Source organism: Mixophyes fleayi, chromosome 1, assembly GCF_038048845.1.
Source record: "Mixophyes fleayi isolate aMixFle1 chromosome 1, aMixFle1.hap1, whole genome shotgun sequence".
NCBI classification, from domain to species: domain Eukaryota; kingdom Metazoa; phylum Chordata; class Amphibia; order Anura; family Limnodynastidae; genus Mixophyes; species Mixophyes fleayi.
The window spans coordinates 128,051,736-128,079,207 of NC_134402.1; the positions used below are offsets into that span (position 1 = coordinate 128,051,736).

The 27,472-nt window shown below is 37.0% G+C and overlaps 1 protein-coding gene across 1 annotated transcript in view; it reads left to right on the forward strand.

Moving 5' to 3' along the window:
- The window catches only part of SEC24D (SEC24 homolog D, COPII component), a 117,936-nt gene that overhangs the window by 85,900 nt on the left and 4,564 nt on the right, over positions 1 to 27,472 (forward strand). Inside the window, 11 exon segments of the mRNA XM_075200336.1 lie at positions 485 to 609; positions 9,405 to 9,596; positions 10,794 to 10,887; positions 15,896 to 16,012; positions 19,418 to 19,588; positions 20,755 to 20,851; positions 22,675 to 22,820; positions 25,099 to 25,237; positions 25,354 to 25,472; positions 26,178 to 26,357; positions 27,001 to 27,192. Coding sequence (XP_075056437.1) covers positions 485 to 609; positions 9,405 to 9,596; positions 10,794 to 10,887; positions 15,896 to 16,012; positions 19,418 to 19,588; positions 20,755 to 20,851; positions 22,675 to 22,820; positions 25,099 to 25,237; positions 25,354 to 25,472; positions 26,178 to 26,357; positions 27,001 to 27,192 — 1,572 coding nt within the window.

Sequence of the window (27,472 nt, forward strand, 5' to 3'; positions counted from 1 at the left end):
GTAAAGTATTACCTCCCCTCTGCTTTTCAGACAGCTGATGCTCCTCCCACATATTGTGAACTGTGTCCTAATGGATTGTGATACAGAAAAAAAGATCAGATTGCAGTTTGTTAAGCTGCTGTGACATCGCTATCCTTGTCTATATGTATGAATCCACCAATCTAGTGCATTTGTATTAAGCAGGTCTACAAAGTTGTGGGTCACTCTTTCCATGCCCAGAAAGGCACCTCACTTCTAACATGACATCCTGCTGCAGATGGATGAAACAAAGCATGATGGATATGTGTTATAGAGACATCCATTTTTTCATGCATATTATTACTCTCAATAATACTCAGCCTATGATGTACTGTATATTAATGTCAAACAGTGGATTTTTTTTTAAGTCCCGATCTGAACATTATTTATTATGTTCGTATTACTGACATTGACAAATGTTTTTTTTTATAAAATACTTATTAACAAATAATATGTATCTTTCCAGAAAAATAAGCCTCCCAATCCACCTGCGTTCATTTTCATGATAGACGTTTCCTACAGCAACATAAAAAATGGCGTTGTCCGTCTGATATGTGAGGAGCTGAAGACTTTATTGGATAACCTCCCTAGGTAAATCTACATGAAGAAATAGGTTTTCAGTCATTATATATTTTGTCACACAAAGCTTACTGAACATTTCTGAGCCTCTGAAAAATTTTGATACATCCATATTTACTTTGTCATACCACATCAGTTGATGTAGATTATATTTTGGAGTGCTTTGATTGTAATACTATCAAATTCCATTCACTTACATTTTCCATATCACCATTTCTAAATTTCCATAGCGCGTCTTCTAAATTTTCATTTCGATCACTGGATATACAAATAAAATGTGGCCCCTGAAACAGGAATTACTGATTATTATTACATGTAGCTGGGCATTGGATTCAAGTTATCAATGTAAATTCAGCTGAATCCTTAACATTTGAATCAAAGCTATGCTAACTTTTTCTATCCACCTTGGCATGGGTGACCCTAAAAGTGCAGCCTCCACCAGCTCCATGCCACAGGGTGAGTTGTTTAACTTTTCGAATATGCAGTGGTCCCAGGACCTTCTCATCTGGTAGTATTCACATGGGAGAAAGAGTTAGCAGGGCTAACTGAAATTAAGTAGTTGGGAGAGGTTTCTGTATTTTACCAACATATTCTGGGAACATGATAAGAAACATTTTGTGCCAAGATACTTCTGAATAGCTTTGCTTTTTTTCATTAGTTTCCTATTTATAGTCATGTACATTTTAATTTGCTCATTTATTTTAAAACTTCAACCTTTACTGTATATACTTTATTAACTTTACACACTTAAGGAGACATTTATTACTTTTTGTGAAATGTATGTATGTAACTAAGGAAATGTTTGCTATAATAACAAAGAGACAAACGGGCATCACTGCCGTTTTCTGTCTCTGCACATTCTCATCATTTGTATGTATAGTACAATTCAGCTTGAAAATTTTACATAGGACTCTAGCTCTACCTCCTGTCCAATAGTTGGTACTGCAAGAAAATCCAGACTTACAAATATTGCATGCAAAAGTGACTAGAATACATACCAAATGCTGTTGAACTGTCAGGGCTGAACCTTAGGGAACCCACATTTTATCTGTCTGTCTGTCTATTTGTCTGTCACTGGATATCTGTGACATTCTTACTTTTACTACTTCACTGTACATGTGAATATATGTGTGTAAACTATAAAAGTCATGAGTGCAAGTTTAAATCCTAAATGAAGAGGCTACAGAATTTCATTAAAACAGGAGACATTAGTGGGTATATTTACTGTGAGGAAACGAGGTGCTATACTGGACTGAGAAGTTTGTATTCATCACCCGTTTCTCACGGTTTAATATACTTTTTAATCTTGGCCCAGTCTAACTATATACACCAGAGCATCGGTGTATTATGTGTATTATTATTTCATGTTATTAGGTACATTTTGCCGTTGCTATTACCTGCAATATTGTTTGTAGTATAAATATACAGAATATTGCCATACTGTGTGAAAATAACAAGACAGCAGCAGTCATTTTGCTTGTGTTAGCTAATGTAATTACCATTTGTCTCAAATGTCCGTTGTTATGAGGTGCAGCTTAGATTTGGTTTGTAATCAGAACAATGTCTGAGTTAACTAGCAGGCAGCCCATCTTAATTAGCCAGGTCAACAGGTAATCTGAGAGGTGATGAGGTTAGAACCTCTAAATGATATGCAATGTGCCTCCACAGTAATAGCAATTCCCAATGCTATTTCAGCATGTATCAATACGTATTAATATAAATGTTATTGTATCAAAATGTATCACAGACTTTTATTGTGTAACACTGTTGATACAATGTGTCAAAAGTCGTATTGTTTCATGTAAGCATGCAGTGTCATTCCTTGTAATATTGTAACCCCATGTTTAGTGTATCCAGCCAAAATAGCTAATAGTCTAACAGTTAAAGTGTTGACTGAGAGACCCCTGCTGTAAGGGAGAGGTTTGAGACATTTGACCCGACTTCCTGTGTATACAGGGAAGAATATAGGGAGAGGAGAATGCCAGGGGAGCTATTCTAGCTTGGAGGACCCTGGTGTACAAAACATCAGCAAAAAGACTCTTGGCCAGGCATTGTGGTGCCGCTGGAGGAAACCCTACTAAGACAGGGTTGGTGTGAGCCAGTAACCCAGGCTGGGCGACACCATAACTGTTTTGCAAATCGGTAGTGGTGATATTGCGGGAGGATAAGACTCTGAAAGAGACAGAGATTATTACGTTGGAGTGCTGACTGCAAGAGGCTGCTGGAGGATACATGCTACCATTTACCCTGTAACCTGTGAACGTCTTGTGGTGTTGTGCTGTCGTAATACAGTCTTATTTTGGATATACTCTGGTCTACACGAGGGAGTTGAATCCCACAGAGGGTAACTGTCCTCCCAGCTAAGGGTGGTATCCTCACATTTACTAACAAAGTTAAAATGGTGGCGCAACCATAACAACTAGTCATATGTTTATGTTCAGTGTCTAACCTGAACTATGTCAATCATGTCTCGCATGGATTGGTTTGGATGAATTATGCTTCATATTTGCGTTTTGCAATCTGTTCAAAGCCTCTTATTTCCACTTGCAACTGATGGTACAATTCCCTAACAGTTTTATGTATTGTCACATAGAGAGAAAATGTTTTTGTAGTTTCTTATTCAGACTATATTGTCATATTTTCATATTTCATATGTCATATTTTCAATACTTTATACAAACAGTTGTAATTTAATGCATTTTCTTAAAGTTGAACCCACTTTTACTGTGAAAGCCCAAAAATAATGTAAGTGAAGGATCTGAGTAATATGCTACCGGAACAACACTATAACAGTTAAAAATTAACAAGGTTGTGTTTATACTTTTAGCTAATCTTGTGTTTCAACACACATATGCACAAGTCATATAGAAATCTCATTTGAAGAAAGATGCTTGGAAGCTATTGTGTTTTTTTGTAACGTGTTAATGTTGCAAGCCTAGACACAATGTAGTAATTAGGCTTGTGCAAGAAAGCATCTCAGTTCAGATCTCAGCTCTGGAAGAATGCAGAGCGAGTCATGATTTCTCTACGGATAAACCCCCTAACATCAAGGAAAAATGCAATTATGACACTGCCTAGTTGGAATGAAACAACATCAGATAATAGCCCTCTGTTATGAAAACAAATTCATGTTTTGTGCATGCTTAAAGTTGTTTTTACTGGAAGACCACCAAAACTTCATGTCATTACATGTGCCCTCAAACCAGTGCAAGATCAAGGCAATTTTCTCAACAAGTACATTGGTGTGATTTTGGTCATGTTTTCATGCTATACAAAGATGTTTGGATGTCTATAGATCCTATAGAATGCGGAATACCACCATGCGCATTTCCAATGGGACCCGCAAACCCTTAATATGTCAACCAGCAAATTTTTATAGGGCCACTTCCAAGAGTAGAAATGTGGGTATGGTCCTGGATATGCGCTTATAGATGTATTAACGCAAAATAAAAAGTGCTGTGCTCCCACCTATTTTGCGATTCATACATTAAAGGTCTCCGAACTGTACTACAGACCCTAATACCCTAACAAGATACTACTAGTGAGAAATGTCATTATTGTGTGCAACATTATTGTGTTTAATGATGACACATGTAGATTGTATGGAGATATTAGCCATCATACAAAGCCAGTATGATCAAACAATGTTACTATTCAAGTGTTAGACTCCTTTGCAGGGGTTGTCAGTTTTACATGGCACCCCTTTTTTATGAACTTTCCCACCTCCGCACACCTCCTAAGTAGTTGATAAATAGGTAGAGGGGGTCCTCCTCTGGGACACACAGCATTTCTTGAAGCAGGAAACCAGGCCATGCTGTTTATATACTGCACAGTAAGGGGCGTGGCTGAGGTGATGCCTCTCAGTATTAACACTTGTGATATATATTTACTATGAATGCATCAAAAACTGCATCATTCTAGACCTGGTGTAGGGTAAGCAGAGGGAGCCGTCTAAAAAATAACCACAAGGCAAAATGCGTTTAAACATTAAATATAGACTACAGATGAATTCAGAGCACAGATGTGACAGTCCTCATGATCAACATGTTACATACTGGATGACAAGCCCCCTAATGATGTCTCAAAGATATATTCAAGCCAGGTCAAACACGCTACAAAAGGTTAAATAAGGAGTGAATAGTTTTTGTATGGTGTTTGGTGTTTTGTATTATGAATTATTGTCACCTTTTGATAATATAGTCATTAATGAAAAAACATAAAAAACATTTTTTATTCATTTTTCTCCATGAAATACATTTATCTGGATGTCGACTGTACATAAAAAAAGAATATTAATAGTTGGTTTTGATTGCAAACACATGTTTCAGCATGCATACACAGCTGTCATCACTATCACTTGGCACTTACACCTGCCTGTAGCTTGTGCAAGTAATACAACTGAAAAACACGTACCTTAGAGATGCCCAATGGTTGAATTGGATGCTGCTACGTGCCCTTGAGCTTGCCTTGCGCTTAAGGTAAATTGAGTACGTGCATATGCCCCTTCCCCTCCCCGTTCCGCCCATGAAACCATAGCCTGTCTTAAGTATCCATTGCGCTCATTAATGAATGGGTTTGCTCTAAATCAGTGTTTCCCAAATCCAGTCCTCAGGAGGCACCAACAACGCATATTTCCCATATCTCCTTGCTGGAGCACAGGTGTAGTCATTGCTGATTATAAAATATACACAGGTAATACTAATTATGTGACATGTGATCTGGAAAACCTGCACTGTTAGTGCACCCTGAGGACTGGTTTTGGGGAACACTGCTCTAAATCAAGTGGTGTGTGGTAAATACATTCATTGATTCACTAAGGAAAGTAACTAAATAAAAACTATTAGCTTTGCACCTTAGCAAAACCATATTGCCTTGGAGGGGGAGGTAAATTTAAAATGTGGGGCCAGATTTATAATTGGGGTAGGGCATGTCCTAGATCATCTTTAATTTCAGTGTAAAAATAAAGCTATCGAGTATCTGTGTGCAACATTTAAAATACAGCCAGTATTTATCTTATGTACAAAATGATAAACTATTTTGCACCCCTTGCATTGCAACATGGCTTGTCCAGGATCAAATGTACTCCTTTTTTGCCCTACTTTCCTTAATGAATCAGGCACCATGTGTTTTTTGTCTTTATTGCAATATTATGCAAACAGCAGGCAATAATGTGGTTTGACGTTTCTATAAATATGCAAGAAAGAGGACTGTTTAAAAAACAGACCATGTCCTATTTCTGCCATGCCCTAGTTTTAATATATAACCCCCTTGAATTCCTCTGCGCTGTGGTGGATGCCTGCATCTAAACAAAGAGGTCTGTATCCCTCTTGCAGGTAATGGGTGACTTGTACCCTCATGTGCTTGGACAGGCAGACCTGGGGAGGGACGAAGTGTGTGCAAGAGTGGGTCAAGTCCAAGTACAGTAAGGGAGTGTTCACGTAATTACGCTACAGTTAGAGCTGGATACAGCCACTGATACTCCTGTCAGTAGGTGTGCCCATTTAGAGAGTTCAACTTCTGGAGCAAATATCCATGTAAATAATCATCTTTGCAGTGTAAAAAAAAAGGTTTAAATTAATTAATTAATTTTAAAAAGATGCCGCCCCCTAATAAAAAAAAAGTGATGCAGGCACCAGCACGCAAAGCCTGGACTGGTTGGGGCAATTTACTGGGGAGTGAATAGCATGGGGTCCTGCCTTAACCAGCACCAGGCTACGCTGGTTACATTATAACAGGAATCATTTTATTTTTGAAGGCCCCATTCCCGCAAGGAATTCTGTCTTATGCTTAACAGACTGAGGCAGTGTGACATTATGACAAGCGGATCTTACGCAGCAGGTTTCCTTGTTATATTGTCACTCGCCCAGGCTGTCACACTGTTAGTCCCTCTGCAGATGCCACAACCAGCCCAGACTATGAGTCCTGGTGCTTGGATCATTTTAGGGGGGGGAAGGGTAGAACTCAATTTTGAAAGAAAAAATATTTAAAACCTTTTTTTAACAATAAAATGACATTCATCACCAGCACGTATATTAAGAGTATCACAATGCAGATGTATGTACGTGTTTATTTTGCACAGGCATAGAATGCAGCATGCAGTTTATACATACTTGCCATCTTTGGTAAGGAGTGCTCTAAACGGCTGTCATTTTTTTGATCAATTACAGCATGGGGGTGGGGCAACAACGGCACACGATTCTCGTTAATTAGCCCTGCCCCCTCACCACCTTACTATAGAGGTCGTTAGGAACAGGGAGGTTGCCCTGCACTCCCGGAAGTCTCCCGGGCATTCCGGGAGAGCAGGCAACTATGAGTGTGTCCAACTCCAGATAAACCTCTGTGTCTGTAACCCAGTCTGTAAAGGAATGCAGCCTGCTAGACTCTTAATGTTGACGAAAATATTCTTAGCAGCCGTGTCACAGTTTGACTTGTTTAAATAACTGATTGCAGTTTGAGATGTTGGCAGCAGATCATACAGACAATCAGGCGTAATTGTCATTGGTATATTCCATCTGCCTCAAGAATCATCATTGTCACAGTATCTGATGAGTATAATTTCCTGCTGTTTTACTATTTCAGTTCTGTCCATTTGTCCAATTTTTTTTCTTTTATCTAACCATTAGATTCTCGCTTGAACATTATGTTAAGCAAAGGCACCATGTGGCTCTACCTTTGTCTGCTTTATAACTACAATGCCAATATTGCCCTGCAAGCTTATACAAATCACATATTGTTATGTGGTATGAGGGAGGAGGTGTATGCAAAATAATTGTTGTTAGTGATAGCTTAGCAAAATTTCCAACTGTGGTTTACATGACGTGTAATGCAGAAGCTGGAAAATATATACATAAATGATCAAAATGTACAGTGCACACATATATGTACTCTGTCTGGCTTCACACCACATGAATCGGCATCAAATGAGTACAAATTGTAAATACAATCTGTGTATATCTATTTGCACATCTACATCTGGATGTCAACCTGCCATGCATGTCATTTGGGAGAAATGTATCTGTTCCGGTAATTACCTTTGAATTATTAACTTTCCAAAATAGAATAAACTTAAAGTAGAATCATTTGTTAATAAGACAACATCATAATTTATTTTTAAGGCACCACAAACTCCATGGTATCGGACAATCATCTTACAGATATGACAAATATGAGTACAATAATTATAATGACAGATACAGATAACAACAGTGACATGAATACAGTTAAACATAAGAACACCTCTATGGATGGTCGTGAGCTAGCAGTAGTAGCATGAGACAGTGGAGGATTCCGTTTAAGGCATGACAATGTTGTATGAAGGAGACAGACATGAGACATAAGTAGGAGAGGACCCTGCCTACGGGAGCTTACATTCTAGAGGGTGGTGCATTTTTTTAAAAGTATACATAATGTGGGCATATACAAGTCCGTATTCAACTAGAAGCGGATCTGCAGAACGTCTCTTGTTGAATACGGGTCTAGGTACACTCTGCCTATACAGCACTTGCCGTGCTTAGACAGACATAATACACTGCAGGATACGTACTATACTTGTGTGGAATTTATAGTCCTAGCATAACGCACAGTGGAAAAAAGTTATCAATTATGAATTATTGTCACCTTTTGATAATATAGTCATTAATGAAAAAACATAAAAAACATTTTTTATTCATTTTTCTCCATGAAATACATTTATCTGGATGTCGACTGTACATAAAAAAAGAATATTAATAGTTGGTTTTGATTGCAAACACATGTTTCAGCATGCATACACAGCTGTCATCACTATCACTTGGCACTTACACCTGCCTGTAGCTTGTGCAAGTAATACAACTGAAAAACACGTACCTTAGAGATGCCCAATGGTTGAATTGGATGCTGCTACGTGCCCTTGAGCTTGCCTTGCGCTTAAGGTAAATTGAGTACGTGCATATGCCCCTTCCCCTCCCCGTTCCGCCCATGAAACCATAGCCTGTCTTAAGTATCCATTGCGCTCATTAATGAATTGCATACACTTGTGTTCCCTGGCGTATAGTCCGTTTATGAGCATGCGCAGAGCAATTTAACACAAAATACTGCACGTATCGCCATTACATTTCTTAATAAATCAGGCCCAGTATTGTGAAAATGGGGCACGCGTGAATGTGGTGAATGGAGGATTCATACATGTATTTACATTTATACATTATTTCCTAGAATTATCTGGTTTTCATGTTTTACCTGCATGTTACATAAAATATGTTAGATATGCTAGAAAGAATATAAAGCTTTACCTATGTTGAGGTTGTTGGTTCCAGTATCTGTTTCCCCTGGCATTAGAAAGGACATTTGTATATCCTTATTAATACATACATTTGCTTTTTGTGGAATATTATTTGAACAGTTGTAAACTGTCTTTGAGCTTCAGCAATCAATCTATATAAATGTTGCAAGGCAGGTGCTTTGAGTTACAATTTGTTTACCCATTTTGAGATTTCCTTATTTGAGAATTGTAATAAGTGTAATTAATGCTATCAATTTTCACAAACAGAATTTTGCAGAGAAGTCACAATACAAAAATAAACCAGTATAAACATTAGACAATAAACATTAAAAGTTACAGCACTACTTGTTAAAATAAAATAAAACATTCTAACCATGTTGCAATACAATAGACTCATTTAAAATGTAATTTAAATGAATATTTCATTTAAATAGTAAACTTCAGTTTGTGTGTTAATATTTTTGTCCATTTCTGAAAGTTAACCAAGATCTTTTTGAAGTGTGTTACTCATCTATTTATTTTGATGGTTTTGCTTATTTGTTTGCAGGGAGGAGAACGCAGAGTCCTCAGCCATTCGTGTGGGATTTGTCACCTACAATAAAGTTCTACACTTCTACAATTTGAACAGTAACCTGGCCCAACCACAGATGATGGTAGTGACAGACATGGCCGAGGTCTTCCTGCCTTTACTGGATGGTTTTCTTGTCAACTTTAAGGAATCCCGATCAGTGATTAACAAGTAATATACAGTTCATGTTTTACAGACTATATAGTTATTAAGATCTTTCATAATTTCTACTCCTGTCGGAAAGGAAAAGATTGGATAGTATGGAATATCTGCTCAGCCAATGAAGCATACCAGTATATGTACATTGTCATTGGCCTACTGTAACATGGAAGTTTCACGTATCTGTGGTGGAGTTGGTTGTAAGCATATTGGAATAAAAAGTAATGGGAATAATAAATAAATATTAGATATGAGGGAATCTCAGTTATGTAATACTTGATCTCATCGTCTCCAGTTTCAGAATCCTCAGAGTTCTAATTTGCAGAGATCTGAAACAAACACCTCCAGTTGTATCTACATTATATAATGTGTAAAATATCCTCTAATGTAAATCATGAGGATATTAAAATGCAAGGAGGAGTTCAAGTGCATGGAAATTTAAGGTGACTTTATATATCTTTATTATCTATATCCAGATGATCTGTAGTTATTGTAATCATAAAATGATTATAGCAGAGTTTTAGATACTCATCTTAAAATGTCATTGCTCTACTATAAACAGGGGTGAGTACTTATTGCGTATAACTTAGAAGACTACTGACACAATAACGAAGGGAAGTGCAGCTTCTTATTAGTACATTTAGATTTTACATTTTCAGTAATGAGCAAATGCCAATATCAGTAAGCTGTATAATATTCCACAATTAGAAACTCTTGACTAATCTATGGTAACCATTCCTCAGGTCTGACGCTATGTGCAGTCTGCTAGAATTGCAAGGCAAGCCTGACTTTAAAGGGGGAGATGATTGTCTTGATTATTTATACAGCTTATGTATTTCAATTTGTAATTTTGTTTAAAAATAGTCATAGGATGTATTATCTGGAATACTAGGCACTTGGGGTTTTCTGGATAAAGTTTTTTTTCGTAATTTGGAACACTATGCATGAAACATACTAAATGTTATATAAAAATGACCCTTCTTTCCAGACACTGCCCATGTTTTGTCATATTTGATGAAACACTTGGCGATCATGTTTTTGTGTATGTAATTACTACAGAGCTCATTGAAAAAAAATTCCATTCTGGTTTTCGGAACTTTCTGGATAATGGGTTTCCAGTTCGGAAATTCAATATCTGCAAATAATTATCCGTTGTAAGTCCTGGCCTTTATTTCTTTGCAAACACTAAACTGTCCCTCTCTCTCACAGCTTGCTCGGTCAGATTCCAGACATGTTTGCAGACACCAATGAAAGCGAGACTGTCTTTGCTCCCGTTATCCAAGCCGGCATGGAGGCACTAAAGGTTAGAATGCCTTTTACTTAACTTGTACAAATATACTTAGGATTTTTGTTTTTAAGACTATGTAAGATAACAAACTAAACCCACAATTCCATTTATGGTGTCTTGCAAAGCTTGTATTGAGTTATACACAAAGTTTACTAAGAGATGGATAATTTAAAGTCTGTTTTTGTTATAGTGTTTTAACCTTATTTAATTTCCATGCTGTAATCCCTAAAATGTTGTTTCCATAAACAGTTGTATGGAAGACGTTCATTTGTTCTTAGATAACCGTTGAAAAGAATTAATTAAAATGCTTGTCAGAATTATACACAACACTTTTAGTATGATGATTGTTTCAGGAGCTGTATACTGTAAAGCTTGCCACACACGGTCAATTGGACCAAGTTAACCAATAACTATACTGTTGTCATGCCTGATCTAACTTTGAGGTTTAAAAGTAAACACTATTCGCTCTCTCTCTCTCTCTCTCCATCTCTCTCTCTCTCCATCTCTCTCTCTCTCCATCTCTCTCTCTCTCCATCTCTCTCTCTCTCTCTCTCTCTCTCCATCTCTCTCTCTCTCTCTCCATCTCTCTCTCTCTCTCTCCATCTCTCTCTCTCTCTCTCTCTCTCTCTCTCTCTCCATCTCTCTCTCTCTCTCTCTCTCCATCTCTCTCTCTCTCTCTCTCTCCATCTCTCTCTCTCTTTCTCTCCATCTCTCTCTCTTTCTCTCTCTCTCGTCTGTGTTAAATCTGCAATCCCTTCTAAAAATTATATGTGTTATCCTACTATAAATCACTCAGTAAGACACATGGGTTTGTTCATTCTTCTTTAGTGTTTTGATTCAAGCTGCTGCTAATGATTTAAAATTTGCTTAGTGTTATGTTATTACAATGACAACCACAGTAACCTGACATATATGATTTAGTGAACAGAGAGGGTTTGGAACATTCATAGAATAACTCTATTCACCACCACCACCTCCTCTTCCTCTCTTTCCTTTGATATCATGTGACCATGAGGAGCTTCCTGACTGGCTTAAGAGAGACACTTTTTTTGTAGTGGCAGCCAAATAAAGCTCCAACACAAAGTGATTTTGCAAAAGGAACACTTTGAAGTTATATGTACTTGTGAGCAGGAGATTTCATCTGACATGTATCAATTCAGTTTTAAAGGAGAGTAGACTGTGCTCTCACATTCCTCTTCCTTTAGTTTTTTAGTCCAGAGTTTTTTAACTCTGTTACAATTTACAAGTTACAACTGCACAAGATATTTAAACCTTAAAGCTGCAGAGATGCTGATTAAATGCTGTGTTGTTTACAGAAAGACTTAGGGGTATATTTACTAAACGGCAGGTTTGAAAAAGTGGAGATGTTGCCTATAGCAACCAATCAGATTCTAGCTATCATTTATTTAGTGAATTCTACAAAATGAAAGCTAGAATCTGATTGGTTGCTATAGGCAACATCTCCACTTCTTCAAACCCGCAGTTTAATAAATCTAGCCCTTAATGTTTGCAAACATTTTGTTATTAAATGGGGGAAATTAATTTATAAAACTAAAAAAGTAAACAAGTTCCTTAGTTTCACTTTCATTTATTGGCTTTTAATGCATCCATAATTTATTGTGTATCGTTTCTACAACTGTTTCTATGATTAATTAAAAAAACACATAAAAATCCATGCAGCGCAATTTGTAAGTGTTTCTTATTAGACAGTCAAATAAATGTTTACATCGCAGACATTTTGTGAAACATTAGAAAAGTAATGAAAATGCAATCACAGTAAAAACCATGTCGCAGTTTTTGTAATTTACTGAACAAAAGTAGCATTAAGAAATGGTTTATATATTATTATATTATTAAATAATTGACAATGAATCTTAGTATATCGTTATACTGTTTTTCAGTGACAGTGTGGGCAATTGTAGCAGATACACTGCTTTGCTTCTGTGCATGCCCACAGAGCACTAGTTACATTTGTGGCCATATGTAGTTGCGACCCCTTATGATTGAAGAGGCAGAATGTGGATAGGAGGCGTCACGTAAGGGCGTGTTCTAGCAAATGCAACTTTTGTAGATTGAGATTCAGATGGTTATGTGTCTGTTTAGTTCATACCCACCTAATTTTAGGTGCCATCCCATGTGATTACTTGCATTGGCCGCATGTCACTGAATCTACGTCCGTGAGCAGCGCGCAGGGAGGTGCTGCTGCTCGGGCGGGCATGCAGATGGATGGCTGGATCGGCTAAACTAGCCATGGGCTCTTCTGGCATTTGCCAAAAGTGTCAGATGGCCAGTCCGGCCCTGTACTCTACTAACATAAATGTCTAGTTGTGTGATATTACCTCTCCTAAAATGATTTCCTTTTATTACCGTGAAAACATACATATAAATAAAGGCATTATTAGTGTATTGTATCAGGATTTGCTGCCTGTATTTTGTTGTGCCATGATACCAGTGCTCAGAGTGGGTTTTATAGGTAAACGCCCCTAGCAACAAAATATGTGTTATAAGTCACAATGGGCCTGATTCATTAAGGAAAGTCAAGTAAAAAATTGAGTGAGTAGTCTCCTGGACAAACCATGTTACAATGCAAGGGGTGCAAATTAGTTTTCTATTTTGCACATAAGTTAAATACTGTCTTTTTTTCATGTAGCACACAAATACTTGATAGCTTATTTGTACACTGAAATTTAAACTTGATATTTGTGTGCTACATGAAAAAACAGACAGTATTTAACTTATATGAAAAATAGAAAACTAATTTGCACCCCTTGCATTGTAACATAGTTTGTCCAGGAGACTACTTACTCAATTTTTTGCTTAACTTTCCCTATTGAATCAGGCCCAATGTGTGTACACAGGTAGTACATAATAGCAATGGAACACACAAAGCACTGATTACCCACTCTCTTTAGGAATGTAATAATGTGTTTTTACATGTTTCACATATTACACAATTCTATTCCTCCAGGAAGCCCACATAAGCTGTTGTTGAAAAATATAAAGCTGAGGGTATACACTTAAAAAAATGAAACCCTGACCAGGAATACTTATTTGTATAAGACTTGATGGGATTTGCTTGCATATATGTTATTAGGAATTGAAATCTGAAAACAGCTAATTTCTAAATGCATTATTCTGTATCTGAATCTACTATACTTAGCATCTATTGCATGGCACAATGTATCAATATAATATCCAAAACAATTTAATACAATTAATAATAAATTATATGAATCTATAATATTAAAAATAAATAGTATGGTCCCATAAATGGTTAATGCTTGTGGAATTTCCTTTAATTTAATGCAAGGGAATAAAACAAACCTACAGTACCAAATTAGTAACTCATTGCTCAGTAATGATATCTACATATTCTGACTTATTATGGGGTACAGTGAGGGCTGGTGTAGTATATAACATTTCATCTCAGGCATTAAGATGTGGATATAACCACAGTATTTCCTGGGGAAATATATACATACAGAATAAAGAGGTTCAGTAACCAGGCATCAATGATAACTGTCCTTTATTTATAGGGAAAGTATCATAATTGAAATGTTTGAAATGTCCTAATTTCTCAGTATAGATCATTTACACAGAACAATTAATCTTATTCACTGAACAGGATCTCCAGTTCTTATTATCTTCTCGTATTGTATAGGCTTTGTTAATTAATATGTATTGAATGGACCATAATAAATACATTAGTACCATGTGGTTTATTTATTAAAATCATCTTCGCTGCAATTTAACATTAGAATCTTGCAGTGACAAGCGGTATCCATGATATGGGCCCAGAGTGGTAAGGGTTCATTTACTGCTTTGCCGGGTCAGTCTGATTTTATGTGTACATGCGTGACCCGTCAGCTGGTTCACGCATGTGCTGTGGAACTGAAAGCCCTGACTTGACCCATCAATTCCACTTGTCAGAAAATATAAAATAAATTAATTTTAAAAAATAGTTAAAAATAGATTTAAAATTATTTAAAAAATATATTTTTGAATATCCACTATTGAAAAAATGCTTAATTTAATTGCTAAAACTATTTTGCATAGATTTTTCTTCTATCACCATTCTGAGATAGAGATAACAGGTGTAGGATTGCGTCAGTACTGCTGGCTGGGGCTACTGGTATCACCAGCGGTGACCCCTTGATGTGTAGAATGAAGCCCTATCACTGCTGAAAGAACACCTGGAAATAAGGCTTTTTCATCGTGTAATGAGTAGACCCCCAAGTTCACTAAATATATCATTAAAAGGACTGTAGTGTACCCAAGGTCTGCATACCCGTACAGATGTGTTGTATTACAGTGCAGAAGTCAGAGCTATTAGCAGGTGTGGAAACTGTTAATGTCTTATCTAGTTTCACTAGAGAATCACTTGGTGAAAGTTGGATGGATCCAGCTGTATTAGAGCACATACACAAAAGAGATTTCATGTGGCCATATGGTGAACATAGTTTAAACAGATGTAAACATAGATAGCATAATCTCTAGTAAACTCTGGTAAATTTCCTTATAGTACACACTGACACTTTTACAAGCACAGTAATAATGTCAAAAACATTCAAAGTTGTCCTGCTCTGGACAAAGTATCAATTTCTACTGACGGTATGTATGATTAAATCACTGGACATTGCTAATTGTTGCTGGATGCTGCAATATCTTTAGTGTTTATACAGATGGAGATAAATAGGGAAGATGAATTTCTTCAGTGTTAAAGCTTGCATGGATGGAAATGTTCCGGTCTTAGCTACTAGGAAGGGAATGAAATTGGGAATACAGACTATGAATATTAACACTGCAACATTATTCAAGCATTTTTAAAAAGTCACGCTCAGTGGCCGTTTAACCTAAATCTCCTCTATCAAGCAGGGCAAATGATAGGGTACATGAAAGATGAAATTCTACTGTGTGACTGCTGTATTTCCATGTACTTGACTTGTATGTATTGCTATAGCAAACTATAACCAGTCTTAATTTAGTTATATCATGTAAAATGTATCCCTTTCTCTGGTGACAGGCAGCAGAATGTGCAGGGAAACTTTTCATCTTCCATTCATCCCTTCCAACTGCGGAAGCCCCAGGAAAACTAAAGAACAGAGATGACAAGAGACTGATTAACACAGACAAGGAAAAGGTATTAAACCAAGTGTCACATGATACTCTGAAACTGGAGGGAAACTTAAGCCTGTGATCGTGAATAATTATAATAATATAATAGAATAATATAACAGTAACTCAACAAAAAATAAATATTATTATTTGGTAGTACAGATGAGTGATGATCTGCAATGCGGTTTGTTGAGGTGCAAAGTTCTGTAGGGTTGCTCTTTTGCTCTGCCAGTCTGCATTATATTCATAAATAGGACAACAATTGGTCTGCTGTGTGGTTAAGGTAGGAGCAATGATTTACACACGCCTCGGGAACAGGAGAAGCATTCTGCGCCCAAATGCGGAATGAGGCGAAAATAAAAATGGGGCTAAATTGTAATAAAAAACCGTTCTCCTGCTGGTCAGTACATGCGTATTACCAGTCTTTCCTTGAAAACTGTGAGTGATATTTTTAGCATTTGGTGGAATGTATTTGTGTTATTTTGTACAGCGCATTCTCAGAAAGTGAACGTACACAACTGCAGCTATTCAGACCTGCGACTTTCTGGCACTTACGACTCCTTATGCCTCAAGCAGCGTGATAGGGGAGAGAAGGGGTGTTCTAACGTAGGTAATGTAAAGCAAGAGCATGTTCAAGCAATTGATTCAGACTGGGACGTAGTCTCGTATACGGCTGATAGTGCAGTTTTATTTGTGGGCCAGAGATAGGTGTAAAAGGATGATGATAGACACTGGAACTAGTGAACTGTTTGTAATTAGAGGTTTGCAAAAGATTCGCAGACACTTAATGAGACTTTAGTAGTGTTGTAGGAAAGATATATAAATTATTGTTATTTTGTACACATGTTGGGAAGAAGCGGAGACATCTGATACTCATCCACCCCTGGGTGCATCTTCTACTCTGGTTATGGTGTACATACCCATACACTTGTGTGCTACTTTTTCACAAACAAGTTACACTTAAGCTTGCGTTCCAGTCTGAATCAGGCCCAGACTTTCTACTTTTGAAAATATAATCCCTGTCCTATCTTTATATGCTGGTTAGATACACACTTTAGCAGAGCTAATGTAACTAGTACCTTTTGATGTAGAGCCTTTATCTACAGTGAGCTGGGCATATACTGCATAAGCCCAAACCCCACGGCAAAGTTGCATAACCAACATCATAAGGTTTTTACTCATATGAGTATTTGCTGATATATTCCATGCTAATTATGTTCTATTATTAAGACAGACATAATAATACATATTCATATTCCTTTACATACACACTATTTTTGACCTGTATTTCACATAAAAACACATGAGCAATTCCTGTAATATTACTTTGGATAAATATTTTTGTATTATTATACACAGACAAGTTAACCCGTGCATGATACTCATGCATTCTAGTCAAATCAAGCTACTTAAGGTCTTAAAAAGGTTCTTGTCATGCATTTGGGCCTAGCCCAGGCCTCCTCAGGGGAAGAGCGTTACTTCCCGACGCAAGCGGCCTTTTTAATGTGTGTTCATGAGGTAAAATTACCTCGCGAAAATGAGTTTGACCCCTCAACTCGTAAATTTAGCCTTTACTACCCCTCCCACGGTGGGAAGGGGGGATGATGGAAGTTAACTGACTTGACTATTCTATTTTTTTTGTCAAATAATGTCAGTATACCAAATTTCAGGTCAATTGGATGAGCCCTTTCTGAGAAAATAGTTTTTTCCACACACACACTAACGCACGCCTCTACACATGTGTGTTCATGAGGTAAAATTACCTCACGAAAATGAGTTTGAGCCCTACCAAATTTCAGCCCTTTTTGAATTTTTTTTTCCCACACACACTAAGTCTTAGTAGGTCAGTGTATAACTCCGCTCAGCAGGTGGCGCTGCAACTTGTTTTTTTTTTCACACACACACAGACGCCACTAAGCATTTATATATTAGATATGCTAATTGTTCCTTTTCATGCAGTTGTATTTACATACATGTAAACACCATGCTATTTTTTTACATTTGTGTAAGTTCACATTAAAGCAACATTTACTGTTCTAATCTTTGATATATAATGTACCTTAAGTACCATAACAGTTATTCATTTAACAATTATAACTCCAGTTCCAGTCTCGTTATTCAGATTTCCTATAGAATAAAATATCTTCCAGAGTAATTCCATGCTATGAATTCTAATTACTTCACATATACACCATGCTAATAACTCTGTTATCATAAATGTCATGCAGTTATTACTAATTGGAAGGAAATTATTGGAGAATGCAGGACCCACCAGTTAACACAGTATTAAGAGCCTAGTGTAGAGTAAAAATTATATGTTTCAAGAACTAAATGTGTATTGAACTGTAAATACACAATTACATCTAACATACACAGTGCACTTCTGGCCAGTGGTCTAGGTGCATCTGTGTTGAAATAGTTACCTGTCTCATTAAACATCCTCAGAGGGTCACTTAGCCTTGGGGCCTTCTGGTAGATATGACCAGTTTAGGATACGATTGTATGTCCGATACACATCATAGTTACTATGTATACTAAAATACTGATAACTCATCCAGACAGATATGTATCCTGTGGGATAAACATCATTTTGCAATACTGAGTGTACTCACACATAACTTTTTACTTGATAGCAAATTCCTTTTACATCACAACATTTACTAAAGCACAAATTACATGTTATTTTAGTATTATAAAACATTAGAAAATGGCAAAAATTATGTCAAACCAATATAATAGTATTTACACCTAATACATAATATTGGAAAAAACATGAGATTTTTATTTTAACTAAGCACAAAACTCGTATGGGTATATTTACTAAACTGCGGGTTTGTAAAAGTGGAGATATTGCCTATAGCAACCAGTCAGATTCTAGTTATAATTTATTTAGTACATTCAACAAAATGACAGCTAGAATCTGATTAGTTGCTACAGGCAACATCACCACTTTTACAAACCCGCAGTTTAGTAAATATATCCCCTACGATCATGCCATTTCTAATGGCTATTAGTTACTTGTATTGTAATAGTGAATTATACATCTCATTGTACATAATTCAGCAGATAAGCTTCATGTATTATGAAAACAAATATAGAGAAGGGATTGGTCAGAAAAGCAGGGACAAGTCAGAAGGTGGGGGTTTCCAACACTAGACATACAATGTCATTTAGAAGAATAATATCTTGTTTCACATAATAGTAACTGTCTAAAACCATCACACATCATATCTAATTTAGAAAGACAACAAATCAAGGTTTATGGGGAATTCTGAAGCCTAAAACTGGCATTGGCCAAGAGACCTCTTTTTACAGCCTAAGTGATATAATGAGAAAAAAGTAAATTAATGTGCTTTTTATGGTTTTTTTCACATAAGCTGTAAGAGATACATAATAAGGAATGAAAACACTAATGTGTCATTTTCTCTAGACCCTTTTCCTGCCCCAATCTAACGTATATGAAACCCTGGCAAAAGATTGTGTGTCCAATGGATGTTCTGTCGACCTTTTCCTATTCCCCAACCAATATGTTGATGTGGCGTCCATGGGCCTGGTGACAATGCTGACTGGAGGGACTCTTTACAAGTACAATAATTTCCAGGTAAATCATTGCTCTCTTTTAGGAATGTTGTGCGTTCTAAATCTTTACAGATTACAAAGAATTCTAAAGTATATTATGCAACCACATGACAAGACATTTATGGTTGAATACTGATATCTCCAACTGACACTTAAGAACCCAAAAATTATAATGAAAGTTCTAATCTTAGTCTTCACCTTTTCTGTTTTTCTTTAATGTTAGTTAAGAGAGAACACAGACCAGGGGTGGCACTAGGGTTTAGTCGTCCTAAGCAAAAACATGTGTTAGCTCTTCTCCCCCCAAAAGTCTATTATAAAAAGAGCTAAAAAATTTACTGTATGTTGCAGGCATTGAAATAACACAACATACATACAAATATATTTATTTTATAAAATACAGTGATGTAAAATAGTCATTAAATAAATCATGGTACTAAAACAGACATGCTCAGGTAGAGAGCTGTAACTTATACTGATGATCAGAATATATTTTAATTTACAGAGTTCACCTGTGAATAAAGATATATATATATATATATATATATATATATATATATATTTAATTATATGGGGTAGATTCAATTCCCCACGTTGTTCTTTCATGAAAAAACAGTATTTAACTTATGTGCAAAACAGAAAACTAATTTGCACCCCTTGCATTGTAACATGGTTTTGTCCAGGAGACTGAAATAAGATACTTCTCAATTTAAAATCCTTAATGAATCAGACCCTATGTGAGGATCCTGTGGCAGTGAACAGATTAGAGAACTGTAGGTGCAGCAAGCTGCTGACTACCAGGACCAACTGGAGGGCCCTATGCAGCCGCTTACCTTGTTAAGATGGTAGTGTGCCCCTGATATATATGGCGTACATACATACAGTGATGTATACATGCTGTAAACTACATAGGGTGAGAGGAAAAGTTTGAGATTATAATTAGAAGCAGGAAAAATAATGAAGGGGGAAATGATATATAAATCTAATTAACTGATATTCCATTTTATAATTCACTCTTCCTATTTAAGTAAAAGAGGTAAACTATATAAAGTTAAAAGTAACAAATCACTTATCACTTAGTCAGTCCCTATCAACTACACTTCTCCATTCAATGTAAAATGAGTGGTGTTTTGCTGCCATCTGCTGGTGATCATGTCCACATGCCGTAATTAGTATGTTTCTCTCATGTAGGTGCATTCCGATGGGCAGCAGTTTATAAATGATCTCAAGAAAGATATTGAAAAACGAATAGGATTTGATGTTATCATGAGAGTCCGTACAAGTACAGGTAACGTTGTATTACAAAATTGATAAACTATGACATGTTCATGTAAGACCATTTTTATTTACTCTTATCCCATCTCTTCTTCTGTTCTACATTTTATTTTACAAAATAAATATTTCTGCCCTTGCCTCCCACTGTGCCTGCTTCCCAGATTAAATTGTTGCGCTATATAGGAGGACCTGATTAAACTGTAGGGGAATTCTGTGATGAGCCAGACTCCCTTCATTCCACCACTTCAAACCACTGATGTAATTGTATGTCAGAGTCCCAGTGTGGTAATTATTGGTGCTGCAACTTCTAAATCCAACTACGGCAGTGGGTTGGAGCTGCTCTACTATGGCCTGCTTTATTAATCGGGTCCTCCTTTGTGGAAGAATGGCTTTATCAAATGGACCCCAACAGCTCAGAGGATAATAGAAAATAGAAAGGAAAATAGAGGAGTCCTTTCTTCCCAAAGCCGAGTCACAGTTGAACGTGTATGGGAGGCTACCCAACGTGTTTTGTGCGTAAAGTTCATTGGGTGTGGCCTCCCATACCATTGATCATGTTTTATAATCAGTGCAATTTATTATGTACCACCCTATATGGGTACACGCCTATGGAGTCTTCCAATGATCTCTGATGTCATGTCCCTCTAAGATTGGATATGTTATCTGTCACTTATCAGGCCGAGAATAAGATTAATTGCCCTTGTTAAAAAACGGCCAGCGTTAGTTCTTTTCAGAACGATATATAAATGAATATAGTGATATATTAGATAGCAATAAGAAGTAAATAATACATATAGAAAGGCAATGACTTCTTAACTCTCTATAATTGTATAAAGTCTTTATTACTTGCTGGGACAGAAATGGTATGTGGTATTAAAATGGTATTAAAAATAGCCACCGTTTATATAAGACATAACTGTGAGACTGGTTATATATATGTGTTAGTGCTCTCTGCTTGCGTTTTTATCTTTCATTCTATATATTTATTCCTTACTGGATGAGGAGATACAAAGTGGAGCAGCTGATGGTCTATTTTTATTTGTATCATTGTGGAAAAAAATATTCATTACAAGTTAACCCGTGCATGATACTCATGCATTCTAGTCAAATCAAGCTACTTAAGGTGTTAAAAAGGTTCTTGTCATGCATTTGGGCCTAGCCCAGGCCTCAACCACCAACCACTCCCCACTGTCACCCCCGGCAACCACCAACCACTCCCAACTGTCACTTCTCCTTCAAGAAATATATATATATATTTTTTAAAATCTTTATAAACACTTTTAACAATTAACAAATTAAAAACATCTTAGTATACCAAATTTCAGCCCTTTCTGAATTTTTTTTTCCACACACACTAAGAATTTAGTAGGTCAGTGTATAACTCCACCCAGCAGGTGGCGCTGCAGCTTGGTTTTTTTTTTCCACACACACACAGACAGACTAACAGACGCCACTAGAAATTTATATTCATTATTGTTAATTATTTTTAGATTTATTAAGGCTAGCTCATACAACGTATGTGTGTTAATGTAAATCAGTATTACATATGAAACAGGTAAATGTGCTAGAAGGGATTATATACCTTTGTACAATCCCTGCAGTTTAGGCACATCTCCCAGCACGTTTGGTGGTGTCCCCTGCAGACTGGTACTATAATGCTAGGCTATAGCTAGGAGAGAAGTAAGCTGACAGTAATTGCTTAGATGGCAGGTGTGAAGCAGCTCCAGAATGGACCTGCCGTTTCTGTATGTGTCGTGTGCTTATCTAAAAACGTATACAGCCTTTATAATGGACATTGGCTCTTCTATGAAGCTCTTGTTTTTTTCTCATTAATAGGCTTCAGGGCCACAGATTTCTTTGGTGCTTTATACATGAACAACACTACAGACGTAGAAATGGCTGCTGTGGACTCAGACAAAGCCGTGACTGTGGAATTTAAACACGATGACAAACTGAGTGAGGATGCAGGAGCATTAATTCAGGTATTCTCAATCTGCTAGCTTTACTGGAGGCATGCTTAAGGTATTTCTACATGTTACTTCCAATATAAAGACATTGTATGAGGAGACGCTGTGTTTCTTTCTCTTTAGAGTGCTTTGAAAGTGAAATATTGCAGGACAGTAATAAGCATAGTAACATTTATCATCAATTCAAATGAATGCAGGTGCTCACACCTTTGGCTCTTATTTTGTCACTATAGAAATAAAGGTAACTAAATAATGGATCAGTTCACTCCATACCTATGTGAACGTAATACATACGTATGTTACACAAACTCAGATCAGCTCTAGTCTCATCTATGAAGATTGAGAGCTGCCATAAAGATTTTTCTCAAAGTGAATTATATTGTGCTGTACATTGTGTTCTTAATTCATCTTCTAACACAATGTGAACAAAACTTGTGGTTAAAAAAAATACAGGTAACTTTTAGGTACATACACCCATAGTCTAATACAAGCGGATCTCACAATACAGTCCCATGTGAATCTGGGTATACATTACTTGCCATATGTAGGCAGACAGAACACAGTAGGATATGTGCATTCATATGTGCAACATAGGGTCCCACTAGAACTTAAGAAAAAGATAATTTTTATAAAAGACATTACCAACTCCTAATACTATAATCATTAATAAAAATGTAATATCAAATTCTAAGGTAACAGATTTGGCGCTTATACTCTAATCAGTAATATAAGTCCAGATCACTGTATGACACTTCAATGGAGGTATAGCATTCCTACAGTTCCACGTTTCAATACGCACTGTCCCGGAAAAAATCTTCAATATTTATATTCTCAGGATGGAAAGTCAATATAATAGTCATATGGATCCAAAGTTTTAAATATCCATCGATGTTCACATATATAAAAATAAATGAAAAATATTGTGTTATCGTTTATCAGATGAACAAATATAATATAAGGACCTTTTCACGATCAATAATCATCCACCACCCGTGTGGTATATCTGTATAGGTCACCACAATGTGTAATATTTGATTCCACACCAAAAAAACGCACTTACATGGAGTATATCTCTAATCCCAATAATATTTGTAAAGCATACGTGGAGATCCGTCTAGGACTTCACATTAATCTTGCAGTATATTCTCAAGAAGAAAAAGAGAAACAAATGGTGCTCCACATGGTGCGTTATCTCAATTACAAAACTTTTAATATACACCACATAAAACCTCTAAAACTAACACAGAATCGTAAACAGCAATCACTGATGGTCCCGATGAAGCTGGACTCTTACCCTGTGTGGGTTGGTATAAAGCGTGTAGAGAAACCTTTCTATCCTTCTCCGCAGTTCAGGTAGCCGGCTGGTTACTCCTGCACGCTCCACAAAACTCGGGCACAGATTCCTTACAACTTCGGCGACCTGTGATTGGTCTCTCAGTCACTTCCTTTGCCTGACACGTTTCAATTGCAAACAATCTTATCAAGGCAATCTACTAAAGCACAACACAAATGCTACTTTATGATGTCACACACCCACATTTGCACCAGTGCACCTAGTTTATGGGGAAGCGTATGTCTTTGCAAGCCACGATATCATAATATGCGGTGGTGCAAACATTTACATCATCTGTTGGGAGGAGTTTAGTGGATAAAGAGATCAGGTTTCATTTCCAGGATGAGGTTACTTATACAGAGAGGATGTATTTGTTTTTGGTTCACTGCTTTGCGGTAGGGCACATGAGCTTTTATCTCTTCACCAGAGGACTTGATATCTCCTCCACCCCTGAGGTGCCAGAGCAAAGATCTCCTGCCTATAATTATAATGAGACACACTTTGCACCTATCCACTTTCACTTCTGTGGGAAAGCACATCAGTAATGATAGCCTATGGAGTAACTCACCGGTAATTGTGGCCTCTCCATGACTTGGCACAGAATGAATGTGCTTAATGTAACAAATCTAATTGGATGATGTCTGTGACTTATTTAGCTTTATCAACACATTGCACTGAACACTGTATTGATTCAAAGCTCTCCATGGTGTCGGAGGCACCGCAGGGGTGACTTTGTCAGGGAAAGTTGGGGTCAAACAGTTCTGCTTGTTGGGAGGTTCAAGGCTCATCTTCTATTTCTATACATATCTTAAAAATATGAATAGTAAAATTAAGCCCATAATGTACGTCTTCCTTTTGTTTGCTTGTTCTGCTATTTATAAAGTAAATTTGGGTTGCATAGGTGTGCAAAGTTCTAAAAACATTCCCTGTCGTAAAATCACGTGTTCTTCTTTTATTTAGTGTGCTCTATTATACACAACTATCGGTGGCCAAAGACGTCTGCTTGTACATAACATCAGTCTGAGCTGCAGTTCACAACTTGCAGATCTGTACAAGAGCTGTGAGACAGATGCCCTCATAAACTTCTTTGCCAAATCAGGTACATTGTAAGATTCCTCCACTTAAAACGATGTTGTGTTGTCAGGGGGCCTAGACGGTCTTATCTGAGTGTGAATGATGGACAGTTCACATTGTAAGATGATTGTTTCATTTCAGCTTATAAAGCAATCCTGCATCATCCTTTGAAGACAGTGCGCGATGTTTTGATCAATCAGACTGCGCACATGCTAGCATGCTATAGAAAGAACTGTGCCAGCCCATCAGCTGTCAGTCAGGTACGTAGAAGGAATCTACACCAGGAGTCTTCCTTGTCCGTTCGTTACATTACTTTAATTATGTCTCACTTTTCTTCATTTCAGCATTGCTTCACTTTAGTATCTCTCCTTCTAGCCACATTATTCTTTATCTATTGCATAAAGCGCTCACTAATTCTGTTTTCACGTTGTATTTGTCTAATGGAATTATTAAGATATTTAGTAATGTACATGCCTCACGACTTTATCTTTCTTCTATAAAGATTGTCCTTGTAGAGTTTTAACTTGCAAAGAGACCCATTGGAGGGAATTTCCAAAGTGCATCTGAGGTGCTTTGCAAAATACCTTGGCTGTGCGTCAGTGCTCTGAAAAGCGCTGGCATAATTCACAAGATCCAATTTTGCCATTCCAGTGGTCCTACTCTAACTAACAGGGGTCCCTATGCCAGCCCAAAAAGAGCCAGATTTTTTCTACAGAGTTTTTATGACTGTGTATCAAATAATTATTACCAGCATGATTTCTTAACTACTTTATAAAATAACCATACAGCTATTTTCCCTACAAATGTTCCCCTCTATTATCAGCACTGTGCACTATTGTGATGGCTACCAATGATGTGTGTCAGAATTTGATTATGAATTTCAAATGCTTTGTAAAAGTTCTAAGTATCAGTTGAGTCATTAAATATATAACGGCTAAATATATTTTGCCATCTCTCCTCCCCAGCTCATCCTTCCAGACTCCATGAAAGTGCTGCCAGTCTATATGAACTGCTTGTTAAAGAACGAGGTCCTGGTCGGCAGCCCAGAAATAGCTACTGATGAGAGGACCTTTCAAAGACAGCTGCTAATGTCCATGGATGTGGCCAGCTCACAGCTCTTTTTCTACCCACTTCTTTTTCCAATAGTAAGTGAACATTACAAGAAAACACAGACTTCGGTCTCCTGAATAGTATACAGGACACTAGAAGGATAGTAGTTCTGTAACCATTTAAAGGCTTGTGGTTATAAGGGAACTTAATACCAAATTCTCCACAATGAAAATGGATGAACCAGTTCAAACCTAAAGGTCAAACACAGACCAGAACCAGCATTCTCTTCTGTTCTGTGAGGTCACTGCTGTCTGTAATAACTGATAATAACGTAGCAGAATAGGTAGAGCAGTACAGCTTAACAATGCTTCAAAAACATATAACATATAGGGGCATATTCAATTGTTGGCGTTACAGCCAAAAGTAATGCGCCCCGTCATTACGGTAACAGTAATGCGCCCCGTCATTACGGTAACAGTGCACGTAAATACCGTTATTACAGTACTTTGCACGCTGGATTTCAGCTGAAATCCGGCTAGTATTACTGTAATAATGGTAATAGTTTTTTCACAACGGAAACCGCCAACAATTGAATATGCCCCATACTGTACATACTGGAAGAATTTGATCATATAATAATTGTAAATGGTTTCTTTTAGTATACCTATTTTGTACATAGGGATTGTAAATAATACTGTCTGCATATATGTAAATACTCTTCTTGTGATTTTAATGCAGCACACAATGGACACCAAGAGTGACGCCATTCCTCCAGCTGTGCGCTGCTCTGAGGAGCGTTTGTCAGATGGAGGGATATTCCTGTTGGCCAACGGAATAAACATGTTCCTGTGGCTGGGTGTCAGTTGTCCACCTGAGTTTATCCAAGGGATTTTTAATGTGCCCTCCTTTGCACACATCAGCCCGGAAGCTGTAAGTTATTCACTTCATGGTGTTTACTATGGCATAGGAGCAATGTAATAACCGTTTATACGTCTATATAAATGTGACAAAAAAGCAGGGGACTAATATATTTATCAAGCATCTTAGTGCAGAGCACTTCTGTAAAGCAAATCATAGATTACTTGCTACTATGGTCCTCCTAGAAGTGCAGTAACATATGTAACATGTACTCTATGATGTGTATATGATGAGTTCTAGTTTCCAGGTGCACTGCATCCACAGATATGGCCAATCCCCAGTATTAAATCAG